A 13,488-nucleotide genomic window follows, 5' to 3' on the forward strand; every position below is an offset into this window, starting at 1 on the left:
GTGGCAGACTATACTGCCGTATGAGCGTTCGGTGACCGAGGCTTCATGAAATTGAAAACTGCTGCATGTGGTGCCCCCACTTATCGGATTCGACCGACATCTACAGAATTAGCGATCGTTCTTCGGGTAAAATCCAGTGATCAGAAGAACCTTGTTGGTCCCACATGGCATCTATTTTGACGGCTCTTTCTCGAGCAAATCGTATTATTATTGTAGTCTCGAGCAGAACCGTTTGACTTAATCACGGTATTATGGGACTTTACAATAATCGCACACACCCTCTAAATTCTTGATGACTAAGCAACAGCAGTGAAAAAGTGCGCTGTTGCAGTTGGCATGGGATGCTCACACGCCATCATTTGGTCAGTGTGCATCGTCGGTCAAGTCCGTCGATCTCCTGCTGGGATAATATATGAGTGTCTAAATAGTGTTTGGGCGCTTTTTTGAGCAACATCAAATCACCTCAGCTCTCGGACTGGTCGGTTGCGTGGACTGTCCTTGCCCGTCTGTCGTCTGTCTGTCCACCTTATATCCCCGGTCTTCATCTGTCGTGTTCAGCAACATTGCTATCATTGGCCCTGCATGCCCTGCCACCAACTCATTCGTTTTCATGCAGTAAGGGCTCTGGCGACAGGGAGCCCACTGTACATCATACGGATCACTTGAAAGGTCGGAATAATTATTGCGTTACGGAAAGAACTTGATTTGTGGGAAGAATTTTCGACCTTTGATATCTACCACAAGACGACACTTATCGGACCTAGGAATTGGGAAGAAGCCTTGAGCTTGACGTTTCATATCTGATGGAGATGACGACAGTGTAAGCAGTGGTGGCCCGAGCTTCCATCAAACATCAAGGATCACACTGCCGCATCACCCGATGGATGGTCCAGCCTATGTATAGCATGTATAGATGGTCGATCAGTAAGACTTTCCATCCGGCGGAACAGGTCGATGAATGGCGACTGACAATTGTATCAGACGGGGTAAAGAATGGAAAACGTGCAGACAAACACACCTCGCTTTTCGTCGAGGGCTGTCGGGACGTATTCCGCAGTGATCAATGAAGATGAGGAGCCCTTCTGGCTGGATGATTTGACTTTTCGAATGGAACGTGACTTTATCTAGGGAATGGGTTGGTGCGACGAACAACAATGGCAATTCGAACCTGAATGGCGCTGAAAGCTAATGTGGCATGTAAAGAAGCAAGAAATGAGTTATGCTACTGCTTATCATCACACATGGACAGGACAGTACCGCTACTATACACGCCATAATTTGTTGTCAAAGCAGTAATAATTAGAGAGGAAGACAGGCTGCAGATTGCGACCTAAGATTGAAGCCGTACCGCTAGTTTCAAAACGGCCAGGATCCATCAAAACTCGAACGTCGACATCAAACATCATCAGACATCAAAGGAAAAGGGATACGCCGACGGAAGATTAACTGTTTTGTGGCCCGTCCGATCCTTTCCTATGCATGTGGAAGGTTGGATGATATTCTTCCCTAATGTGAGCCTCTTTCTTTTTTGCGAAGTCTGTTTTGTCGCTTGGAGATCCATAGTTCGCCGCCCACAGACTCAACAAACATTCAAATTTCCCTCTTCTTCTTCTACCGCTCACAATCTTATTTTACGACCTCTTCCGACTGTGTTTCTTTTAACGACTAACGACGGTTCACAGACGGTTGACGATTAACGACTCTTAACGATACAATAACGACTTTTACGACTGTGAGCAGCAAAGTCTGTTCTACAAAGCCATCAAAACTCCTTTTCACACAGAATCTCCAACGCCTATTGTTTATATACACATCTTCCACACGCACAACCTTCAGACTTTCCCTCCGCTTTCGCTGGGCGCCCTTTTACCGTCGTCTCATCCTCCCACCACTACCTTTAATCCAGTCCTTTACACACGCTCTCCGCCGCCTTCTTTGCCACAAGCACAGGGTAGAAAATCTTTCAACGTTTGCGCTTCTTTCTACCAACGACAAGTCTTCTGACAAGAAAGGCTGTATAGATCCTTCTATCTCTGTATCTTGTCCTTCTTCTTCCTCTTGTCAATGCTATCCTCGTTCTACCGTTCACGACTTTAACGACATCTGGAGGTTCTTATTGTCCGATTCATCAGTACGATCTTACGACTTTACGACTTAGAAAGACGAAATCACGCGTGTTATTTGTCTTACATCACCATTCGTCGCACAAACACATAGCGGTTAGTGCTCACGTTTCATCACTTATTGCGCACCGCCTACTTCATATATAACCATCTTTCAGCATGGCAAATCCTTTCCTTCTATCTCCCAACAGACAATCCCGTCACTCTAACTTTCTCCATCCTACCTCCAACCAGCCAACGGGTACCGGCAATAACAGCGGCTTCAAAGCCTCTTTGAGAAAGATCCCATCTACCCTGTTCCACAAAGATAAGACGCCAGTGAATGGAAAGCCAGGAAGGAGGAAGCTTCAAGTGCATTCTGAACAGCCTTACTCCCACATGAGCATGTCACCATCGCTTCGTGTATCTCAACAAACCATTGAAATTGATAGCAAATCGAAGGCCAGGACCAAGGCTAAACCTCGAAAAGGCCTCGCCGAATTGTTTGGTTGGAGTAACCATTCCCGCACCCAACCAGTTCAACCAGATCAACCAATCAAGACCTTCGTTCCTGCTCCTACACCAAAAGATTCCATGATGTTAAGAAAACACAATCGACCTCCTTCCACCAAGTCCAACTCTTCTCACTTTGTCTCTCTTCGTCCGCCCGTCGAGCCTGCCATTCCTTCAAGGCCTAGCATGGGAGATGATCCATTTATGAGACCTGAGGAGGGTGCCGAGGTGGTTGATCACGTTCTGAGGCATGGAACGCCTTCCTTGAGTATGACGCCGCTGGATAAGAGGTCAAGTGTTACGTCGAGCATGGCCTTGTCCTGCAAGACTACACTTAATGACGAGAGAAGCAGTAAAGAAGTCCATGATATGTCAGTTTTTCCATAAAGATCTTGAATTGGGAATGACATTAATCTGACTCAAGCAGGCCTTCTTTTAACCCAACAATACGTGCTACCCAACAACGTCGTGTATCGGCGCCTTTACCTTCACAAACAACGTCAAAAGACCTTGATTCTAATGCTGCTTTCGTAAGCAAGACTATTGGCAGTGCACCAAAGATGTTCGCACCGTTGCCCGAAGTTCCTGAGACCCCAGTGGTCATGGTTGAACCTCCAAAGAAGACGCTTAGGAAGGAAAAGACAAAGTCCAAGGTCTGGGGTCTCCTTGGCAGATCAAAGTCTAAGAAGAGCAAGATACCTACAGAAGACGAAGCTTTGATTCCCATACCTCATGTCAACGATACCTGGAATGTCGCCTCAAGTAAGTATGTCGGACTCCACAGGCATCCCAGAGCTGACGGCTTTCCGTAGAGCCTGGGCCAGCTCAGTCTTCCACCTCGCTCATTAACAAGATCGACGGAAAGTACGCTGCTGCTACTACACGAGCTAATTACTCTGCTTTTCAATCTTCAATATATCCTCGTCTTTCCTTACATATCTCTCAATCCTCTTCTCAACGCCCAGCTCAGGACGGCCCTTGTGGTGCTCCAACTGCTGGTATTCCACAATCACAATCAGCTGACGAGGCACTCCTTGATTCTCCTTCTAGAAGCCCCTTGACGTCTGGCCGGGGCGGGGTATGGGAAAGTGTTGTTGGCTCCGTGGTTGATCGGCCTTCAACTGGCGGCCCCCGTGATGCCATCGAGGTTTTGATGGGAGCCACCCGTTTGCCTAAGAGGAAATCTCTCTCCAATCTCTTCGGTTTGGGGCCAAGAAAGAGTATGGATAAGATGAAGACGGGTTCTCCAACTCGTGCATATCCTTCCGCTTCCTGCATAGCCGGCCAACTTGTGCTCAAGTCCCTGACAGAAGAGGCTGAGGAGCCTGCTGAGGCGCCGCGACCCATTCCAATCTCTGCCGCTTCAGACGTTTTTACCAGTCGACTTCCTTCTCTAACTCAACTACCTAAGCAAGAAAAAGAGGTTATCAGGAAAGGTAAATTATACATGTTTTAGACGTCGCTGACAGTGTAGCGGGTCTCCGGCGTGTTGCGTCTGCCACTGACAAATTGCTCAATTTGGTTCACGTCTTTGACTTCTCACCCGCATCAAGCAATAGCCCTACTTTGCATTTGGTGTCTTCCAGCAATTCTCTCAGACAAGGCTTCAATGGCAGCCCTACTCCTATTCGCAAGGTCCGATCTGCTATGCTCGTTAACAAATCCAGTGCCAACTCTCTTAGACCACGTTCTGCCAATGTCAGTCCACTCAAGCTTGCTTTGCATCAGTCTCAAGCTGCCGCCAACAAGCAGGCCAAAACGAGGACTCCTGAGAGTCCAGAGACCATGATCGACTCACCGCCCAGACAAAGTATGGTCCGCAAAGGGATGCGCAACATCTTTGCCCCTCCTTCTCCCATGTCTTCCAAGCATGCCGAATCTGCCATGGTACGCCTTTCCACTATTAACGTTACCAATGAGACTGTCAATATGAGTCAGAGTTTGAAACCTACTATCCTTTGTCAGAACATTGAGCCCGCACCTAAGGTCAACGAAGCATCGGATGTGCCTTTTGACCTGAAGGCTGTTGTCGTCAACACTGAAGCTGCTGAAGCTGGATACTCTCCGAACAAGACCTTGCACCTCGGTCTCCCAGCTGCCCCTCCTCAAAATCGCATCTCTCCCAGGCGACCTGGTCCCCCGCCTCCAGCGCTCTCTTTGCCTCCTGTCCCTGATGCTCTTCTATCAGAAGTCGAAAGCTCCAACTGCCTTGCCCCCGAACTCACCATTAAGTGCAACACTCAAGATTCAATATTCATCGATACGCTGGCCGCGGATTTCAACGAACATCGCAACTCGTTTGACTTTACTAGCGAATACCAGGCTTTGGATCAGGGCACCCAGAGGGCTTCTTTTGTAGAGGCTTTGAGGAAGGTGGGAAGTGTTCAGATGTTCATCGGCGATGACCTTTCCTCGGTGCCTGCAGCGGTCACAAAAACTACAGCAATCTCTCCTGTTGACCAGGTTCCATCCTTCCACATTCAAAAGCCTTCTGATAGCACAACACAACACATCGCTGCTGTCCATGGCTCAGATGATTCGGATGATGAAGACGAGGAGCTTGGTGATGAAGAGGCTTTTGAGCATGTTGCGGAGATTCACCATGTCATGGGCATTGCCAAGACCAGTCCTGTACGCCGCGAACCTTTCAAGGGTCAAGTCGCCTTCCAGCAACACATGTCCATGAAGCAACAGCCTAGCCATGCTTCTTTCGGAGCTTCCGAGTCTATAGCTTCTGTGGAACTGACTCCCCTTCCGACTCTTCCACCACCACTTGTCAACTTGGACCCTCGCGGCCATAAACGAGCAGAGTCCAGCGTTGCTACTATGTCTAGCATTGGTTCAGTCATTGGCACTGGCGCAGAGCGGGAGTACACCAACTACTTTGATTACCTGGTGCCTTCTGCTCAGTCGCACTCTCGCCAGCCATCTGTCATAGAGACAATTGAAAAAGCTATCAATGAGAGCTCTCCAAGACAGTCTCCGTCTCGCGAATCCCTAGCTAGCTTTACTTTTGGCGCTCAGCTCTCTAATCGACCTGTTACTCGGAAAGGTCACCACCGACGCAACTCGTCCATCCAGTCTGTGGACTCTGTTGGCGGTTCGGATTACAATTCAATGACAGGTAATGGCCCTCCTGTCAGTATGCACAACAACCGACGGTCGTCATACATCAGCAAGCATCGCCGAAACCGTTCCAGTCAGAGCTCTTTCGGTCGCCCAGACTGGGCTGCTCATCGCCGCAACACCTCCGCTGCCAGCAGCACCTCTTCAGGCACCTCGGTGTCCCAAATCCTCCGACCCGGCCTTGGCGATAGGATGTTCCAGCTTGATGGTGGGGTGCAGCTCACGTCTATCACGGGATCGCCCCCTGAGGACGCCGCCAAAGCTTCTGTGTCATACCAGCGTTCAGCTTCGTGGGATAGTCTATTCGATGCGACTTGTGGCAAGGTCACTCATGATTCTCTGCTTGATGCTAGTCGAGCTAGGTTGGTTGACGACTCGTTATTCAACGATGCTTCCGCAGTGCGGGAGTCTTTCATGTCTTCAGCCGATGAATCGTCTCGAATTTCGATCGGCGCCGATTCCTTCTTCAGACCTGAGCAGCAGTCGTCCAATGAGAAATTCTTCCTTCGTGGCTTGCGCCCCATATCAGCCGTCTCCACCGACACGAGCGATTCAGTCGCTGATGATACTTTTGCAGACGCGACGGCCAGGAATGTTACTAAGAGGATACGCGAGCTTGAAAGGTGTCTGCAGGGCAGTGGCGAGGATACGTCAAATATCAGTGAGTCTGAATCATAATTAATTATCTTCATACTAACAAATGTTATGTTATTAGCCCCACTTGGTAAAAGGAAAGCTCAGGCAGTTGGTGCGCGCCAGATGCTTGGATCCTCCATGACCCGCCCTCCCAAGCCCGGACGCCGACGCCCTGTAGAGCTTGTTTTCTCCGATGTACCCATCGATACTCCGGGACTTACTTCTCCTTCGGCGTCCGAGACCTCCAGTAGACTGTCACTCGACACGAATGCTGCTTCCTTCACCCTTGGTGCTCGTGCTCGGGGGCATCGCCGGCAGACTTCTTCTGCTCAGGTTAACATTGATGCGACCATTCATGAGATGCCCTCCTTGGCTACACTCCGTCCTAACAAATTATCTACTAGTCCTGCGCGAACTTTTGTCGCTGCGTCTCAAAACGAACTTACTATTGTGGACGTTGAAACTGTCGAGATGGAAGAAGAAGTTGATAGGCTTGATTCGGTTAGGACTTGGGTGCAATGGGAGAGGGAAGCAGTGGATGAGTTCAGGAAGGCTAAGAATGTGTGGGTGGACAGCGAAGAATCGAGGACGGCAATTTCTGGTGGGTAATTCCATCGACCTTTGAAGAGAGATATTTAACGAAGCACTAGACTGGAACATGCCACGGACCACGGATGAAATTGCCGCGTTCCTTGCCCAGTCCACTCAAGCTTACAAACCACTTGGACAACTTCCTGTTGGTCGCATTGCTCACCGTCCCAAATCTTCACTCAATGACGCTCGATCCCTTTGTTCTCCTTACGGTCTGCCTCTCCCAAAACCGGTTTCTATCAACAAGCCCAAAATGTCCCTTACCACCAAGTATGATAAGAAGAGCTCCACGGGATCCAAAGCGTCAACCACTCCCTCAGCTTTTAGCTTTGCTTTTTTCCCCGACGATGTACCCGAGGCTCCTGCATCTGCTCCTATCCCAGTATTTTCTCCTTTTGCCATCGCTTTTGCTCCTTTCGCTAGGGAGACCCCCTCTTCTCCACCTCCTAAAATTGCTCCGTCCAAGCCCATCAGTCCTTTCCAGCTCCCTGTGCTCGACACCTTTGGGATTCGCAAGCATCTTGAGGACAAGACCAAGTTAAACAACATGGGGCAGGTGGAACAACAGTCAGAGAGAAAGAGGGTGGACTCTAGAGTCAAGAGACAAGCACTCGGTTGGGGAAGGAAAAGAGATTCGGACAGGCCTGAAATGATTGTGAATGTGGACAAGCCCGCGAAATCGGAATCTGGACCCAAAATCTCAGCTCCCAAGCCTCCGCAGTTAAAGCGTCTTATACTTCCCGCCAAAGCATCTGCACGACTGAAGAACAAGGAGAATGTGTACATGGATGAAACTTCCTCATCATTCATCAGTGGGCCCGAAAGAGCTATCAACAAACCGTGCGCCTTCACTCCAATAAAATTCTGCGTGATCATTGCTGACTTCGCTTGTAGGAGACCTTTGAAAGAGAGAGGGACTAGGTCACCTGCTAAGCGCAAGCCAGTTCCACGATATGTGGCTAGTCAACCTTCAGGGCTTCGGGTGTAAATTGTTCTATGCTCTGCTTTGCTTTTTGGTGGCCACTTGTTGTTCTGTTTTGGTTTCATCTCGGTATACCTCTTAATGAGTTTTCTGTATCCTATTCTATTCTCTTTTCTATATTGCTTTTGGACGGCGGACCGTTGTCATTCATAATTAAAGCCACAGCCATATGGCGCGTCTATTTCTAGTCCAAGAGTAATAATAATTATGTGTATAAATTGTTAGTGCGTTTGAAAATCACGAAATTGAAATATTTTGATAGGTGCTCGAGTTCATTGCAGATATGCCATGTATATACACAAATGATCGTTTGCATTATCAAGTCGTTAACCATTATTTTATGCAGCATACAAATGAAATCTACAAAAATATATCACGAACTCATTCTACATATCTATCTAAAGTTGAGCTTGATGAGGAATAAAAGAATATTCATTGAGACGTGAACAGAAGCCCAACCTGATAGATTATTAATGTTGACAAGACCTGAGTGGAGAGTTGAGTAGCTTACCACATGCCGGTACTACCATCGCAGCGTGGTCAGCCGCAAAGTCAATGGGATTTTTTTGAGTCCATCACTCACCTAATTCCGGATAATCTTTCATTTCATCAATTCCAATCTGCGAGACGTTGACTCCGAACGCATAACTCATGATCTGTCTTGCGATGAACGAGCTGAATAGTTCAGAGCTCTATCAAAAGTCATAAAAGTCTCTGTCAGCTTTTGATCCCCTGATCAGTTGTTGAAAATCCCAAAGGAAATGGCCGCACCCAGATGGCGCATGAAGCAATAAAAGTCATTGGAAAGGTATATGGATCTTCCGGAGTGGGATGGAATCGGAAAAAGGGGTATAGCTCTGGTTGTCAGGATAAGCTTCAGCTTCCTTTGATCGCTCAAAACAAGAGGAAACTTTGATCTTACGGGAGTTGGGGCCAAAGTGGAGTATCGATAACCATCCTACATTTCCTCTCATCAGTCTCCCTCAAAAGGGTGGCAGACAAAAAGGATGACCTACCTAAGAACCCAACCATCGTCACATTCTGCGCCAGACCTCTACAATAAAATCCCATCGCCACATTCTCCACATGCTCCTCCCACGAATTCGGGCAACCTATTACAATCTGCAGAAGGCGATGCCAAGGGCGGGACATTTGGATAGGGAAGATGAGGATGGTGGAGATGGAGGAGAGAAGTTGGACTGTGGCGAACTGGGTGGGGGAGCGCAGGCGTGCGAACTGGATAGATAGAACGAGGCGATGTGTCAATTGATTCTAGTAGCTTAGAGAGAGAGACGGGGGGGATGGACGTACGAGGTTGCGGTAAAAGACGTGGTAAACCAATTGGAAGAAGAGTCTATATATGAAAAGCAAAGCACGACTTCGTACTTTGGCTCCAAGGATGAAGAATGATAACTGTGCCAACAGTTGGACGGCTAAAAAAAAGGAATACAAACCAATTATTGCTTTTAGTCCAAAGTAATTCAAATGCGACCCAGCTGTTGAGAACGTACCGATAACCCAAGACCATACCCATGTACCAGCATCAAGCGAGGTATGAGGCAAGGTCGTCAAGAACAGACTTGCATATGCTTTTCCCCGAACATGACGTTTACTAATCTGGTCACTTGAAAAAAAAAGATGGCCTTACCTTGCCCCGCAATCAATGAGAAAGAAGCGATTGCCAACGATGTCATAAACCATAAAAACCTAACCCAAGAAGCTGGGAACCTTCTGGAGAACGCTTGTCCGAAAAATCTAACGAGCGTGTGTGTGTTAATTCTTCATCCCGATCATAGAATGGGATATTTATTCGATTGCACGTACGTTTGGTAGACAGCAGGTAAGGGATGGCGATAAGTATGTCTTTTATCTCGTTTCAGTTTTGAGAAACATGCGACGGCGGGCATGAGCATCGCTACAAAACTAAGTACCACCCAGAACGCTTCATGCGTCGAAAAGAGAGAAAAGAAAAAGTCTTTGATCAGCCCAATGACAGTCTAATTGGATCGGAGCGCTGAAGCAAGGACAAAAACAAAAAGACCTACTCTTCCGCTCCCACTCTACATCATCACCTCCCGGATCTCTCCCGTTCCATCTTTTGCGGAGGTAAAACAGGTCGAGATGATGGGCGAGTAAGCCGATGAGGAGTGTGAGCGACCATGAGAGGGCGTAGCTTAATTTACCGCCAAGACGAGATGGCCACCAATCTAAGTTTTTTTTTTTTTTTCGTGATTAGCGTTTACATTGTGTCAAATAGTTTTTGAAAGGGAAAACGTACTGAGGCGATAGAGTGAGAAGAGGTTGGTGATGAAGAACAAGGCTACGGCGAGATACATTCTTGAAATACCTTTTCCGTCAGTCTCCTGCCTTGCCCTTCCCCCCTCATCCTTGGCTTACCCAAAATACCTATACAAACGCCCCCATGTATCAGCTCCAATTTCCGTTATGTATCCAAAAAAACAGGCTTGGAGGGACTGGATAGATACTCACCAGAACAAGAAAAAGTAAAAATTCACATCCAACGGTAAACTCATCCCATCGCCTTGTTCTCCTCCTTTACGGGGATTTATCGGAAAAGCAAGGTTCCCCCCGCTTTCATCTTGGCCGCCCCCATTTTGGGGCCGTTTTGGCCAGGAAGGTATCTCGGGGAAGGGATCATCTTTGAACGGGTCTGAAACTGGGAACGGGACGGCGAGCCATATCCAAACCTGTCACATATTGTTTTGTTCGTTTGGTTTGTTTTGTTTTTTTTTTTTCTCTCATTTTTGAAGAAAAAAGAAGGAAAGGAACGTACGATGAGGCAAGGAACGACGACCAGCACGGCATGTCTCTTCCAAAACGAATCCATCCAGCCTTCTACTCTTTCCCGTCTAGGTTGGAAAAACAGCGAGAGCAACGTCTCCTCTTCTTCCTCCATCTCTGTCCCCGTCCCATTCGCATCCCCCGTCCCAGACCCGGCCTCGGCCCAGGCAGAAGAAAGCGTGCGATTATACCGACTCTTCGTCCCCCGTCCAGCCCCAGTCCCAGCCCCAGTCGACCGACTTGAAAAAGACCGTCTTCGTCTCCCTGGCAAAGGTGTCGTCCCCCTCCCCCTCCTTATCCCCTTCCCAACCATCCCATGTGTCCCTCTCCCCTGCCCATCCCGTGAAACTTTTCCATCGCCCCCGTCTTTCATCCCCTCGCCGCCTACACCTTTACGAGAACTACCAGCACACCGAGATACAGCCGTGGGGGGGACAGGTAAACTCGTCCTTAGTCCAAAGTCCCCAGAGATGGAACTAGAGCTGGGACCAGAGCCAGAGATGAAGCCCGAGACCAAGCCGGAGCCAGCGTGGGACTTGGGAACGCTGGATAATAATGGACGGATACGCGTTTTACGTGGAGACGAGTTGTCTATTATTCCCATCATTTTTTTTTCCCATTTGATCAGTCAGTCAGTCAGTCAGTCAGTCAATATAATGGCGTGAGAAAGGAGGAACATTACCCCATAATTGATCTTGAGCGCGTTCTGAACCTTTTGAGAGCGGCGTGAACATCTATGGATGGATTGACGTGGGTTTATGCTGTTTCGACTGGTTTACGTGTGTGTGGGGGAGGGAGAGAAGAATACCGATTGTCGAATGTCGAACGACGAATGAGAATGGACGAATGGATGGAAAGACAAAATAAACTCAAAGCTTGAAACAACAAGATCAAAAACGCGGCGCGTTTCACCTGGCGTCGACTACCAAAAAAAAACAAAACAAAATCATGCCAATTGTTGTTTACAACCACCCACTGATGCAACACAGCCAGATTATGTATACAAAAAGGTAGCCAGGATGGAATGCATTGGTGTTTAATTGGTTCTACTCGCATCTTTTTAAAAAAACCCAACAGTCCCAAATTCACACTTAGAGGATCATAGAGGACATGTCTATGGAAAGAAAAAAAAAAACATTAGCGTTGTCACGAAAAACCTTTGGGACGCAGGGACAAAAACGACTTACCGGCACGGAGACGAGTATAGTCGAAAAGACCGTCAGTTCGACCAAGAGCGGCAACGGCAATATCCTTGTCCCAGAGGTACTTTTGGGCGACACGTTGAATCTCTGCGGGGGTGACGGCATCGACGTATCGCTCGATTTCTCGGGGAGTGTATCGTTTCCCGGTGGTGATCATTTGTCGGCCAATCTGTAAATCAGTGAGACGTCAGTTTGTAAGGAGAGGGAGAAGCGGGAAAAGAAAAACGCACGTCCTCGGCGATGGCGGTGGTACCGTCAAGACCCAACAACAAGGAAGCCTTGAGCTGAGACTTGGCACGTTCGACCTCGGCAATGGTGGGGCTTATGGACATTCGGGTCCATTCTTTGAGGGTAAAGTGGGTAAGGTCGTCAATGTTCATGACGCTTTGAAGAATAGTCAGCACGGGTGAAAAAGAGAAAAACAAGACAAGAGACGGACTTTTCAGAAACGAGATAGATACCCCAGAGACCGGTGTCAGAGTAGGAGGTGGAGAAGGACATGTAAGAGTTGGCGAGGTTGTTGCTTGAGATGATGTGGGACAACCTGCTGCTCAACAAGGAGCTGGCACCCAAAGACCTATCCCAGTTACCAAAGATGCTCTGCATGACGAGCATGGGCCAGTAGTCGGGAGACTTCCATCCGACACCCTCGACGGCGATGGCGAGGTTGATGGTGTCCATGGAGTCGTCTCGGATTCGGACTTCGGAGCCGATAAACTCGGCGGGGGTGTGGGACTGGCCACCGAGGGGGATGGGGTTGGAGGAAACGGGGAGGGAGGCAAAGTGCTTTTCGGCGAGCTTGACGAGGGCATCGTGCTCGATGGAACCGGCACCGATCAAGGCCATCCGGTCGGCAGTGTAGTTTTTGGAAATGTAGGATTGGAGGTCGGACTTGGAGATGGAGTTGATGTGTTCCTTGGGGCCGAGGATGGTGTTTCCGAGCGCGGAGCCTGGTAAAAAGGTCAGCTTGGCCATCAAAGCGGTAGAACAGCACGAGACGACACACCCTGGAAAGCGACCGAGTGCAAGTGGTCAAAGACAACCTCTTCATACTGCTTCTCGACCTCTTCCTGCTCCCGGAGAATGACATCGCGCTCCCTCTCGATCGCCGACTCTTCAAGCTTGGAGTTTTGGAGAATGTCGGAGAGGATGTCGACGGCCTGGGGGACGTCCTTGTCGAACGCCTTGGCGTAGTAGACGGTCTGCTCGCGGGAGGTGTAGGCGTTGAGGTGGGCGCCGAGGTTTTCGACTTCGAGCTCGAGCTGGGTCTGCGACCGGGACTTGGTGCCCTTGAAGGCGAGGTGCTGTTCCTGCGCGTCAGCCCGCGATCCGGTGTACACTCGCTCCGCCCGCACTCACCTCGAGGAAGTGGGCTGTGCCGCTTGGCGCCGGGGCATCTGCCCTGGAGCCGGCGTCGATCCAAGGCCCGACGTAGAGGTGGAGGCGCCGGGATGGTCTCTGTGAAGACCCTGAAGCCGTTGGAGAGGGTGAACTTCTTGNNACCCCGCCCGGTTCCTCCATCCATACACCATGT

General features: G+C 49.1%; 3 protein-coding genes and 1 non-coding gene; 1 reads left to right on the top strand and 3 right to left on the bottom strand.

Annotated features, from left to right (window-relative positions):
* Window positions 1–262: 262 nt before the first annotated feature.
* CNAG_03504 (hypothetical protein) lies at window positions 263–8,305 on the top strand. XM_012195913.1 has 9 exons: window positions 263–924; window positions 982–1,511; window positions 1,683–2,986; window positions 3,043–3,377; window positions 3,428–4,051; window positions 4,090–6,402; window positions 6,457–6,978; window positions 7,028–7,808; window positions 7,863–8,305. The coding sequence occupies exons 3-9, from the start codon at window positions 2,283–2,285 to the stop codon at window positions 7,954–7,956; spliced, it is 5,373 nt and encodes a 1,790-aa protein (XP_012051303.1). The 5' UTR covers window positions 263–924; window positions 982–1,511; window positions 1,683–2,282; the 3' UTR covers window positions 7,957–8,305.
* On the bottom strand, window positions 4,043–7,093 carry CNAG_12790. The gene is made up of 4 exons (XR_001046028.1): window positions 6,440–7,093; window positions 4,841–6,368; window positions 4,568–4,785; window positions 4,043–4,515 (listed from the first exon to the last, which is right to left on the bottom strand). It is a non-coding gene; the product is annotated as a hypothetical RNA (non-coding RNA).
* Window positions 8,220–11,613, bottom strand: CNAG_07739 (hypothetical protein). XM_012195589.1 has 16 exons: window positions 11,435–11,613; window positions 10,745–11,343; window positions 10,441–10,658; window positions 10,348–10,356; window positions 10,229–10,287; window positions 9,996–10,157; window positions 9,775–9,892; window positions 9,599–9,705; window positions 9,462–9,539; window positions 9,262–9,383; window positions 8,967–9,186; window positions 8,873–8,908; window positions 8,722–8,807; window positions 8,534–8,642; window positions 8,462–8,473; window positions 8,220–8,409 (listed from the first exon to the last, which is right to left on the bottom strand). Exons 1-16 carry the CDS (start codon window positions 11,484–11,486, stop codon window positions 8,345–8,347), a joined length of 2,052 nt encoding a protein of 683 aa, XP_012050979.1. The 5' UTR covers window positions 11,487–11,613; the 3' UTR covers window positions 8,220–8,344.
* Window positions 11,614–11,750: 137 nt separating this feature from the next.
* CNAG_03507 (mitochondrial-processing peptidase subunit beta) lies at window positions 11,751–13,475 on the bottom strand (the record flags this gene model as incomplete). XM_012195590.1 has 6 exons in its annotated part: window positions 11,751–11,866; window positions 11,940–12,123; window positions 12,185–12,338; window positions 12,394–12,904; window positions 12,961–13,258; window positions 13,314–13,475. The coding sequence occupies 6 exons, from the start codon at window positions 13,473–13,475 to the stop codon at window positions 11,844–11,846; spliced, it is 1,332 nt and encodes a 443-aa protein (XP_012050980.1). The 3' UTR covers window positions 11,751–11,843.
* Between the last annotated feature and the right edge of the window lie 13 nt (window positions 13,476–13,488).

Source organism: Cryptococcus neoformans, chromosome 8 (genome assembly GCF_000149245.1).
Source record: "Cryptococcus neoformans var. grubii H99 chromosome 8, complete sequence".
Lineage (NCBI taxonomy): Eukaryota > Fungi > Basidiomycota > Tremellomycetes > Tremellales > Cryptococcaceae > Cryptococcus > Cryptococcus neoformans.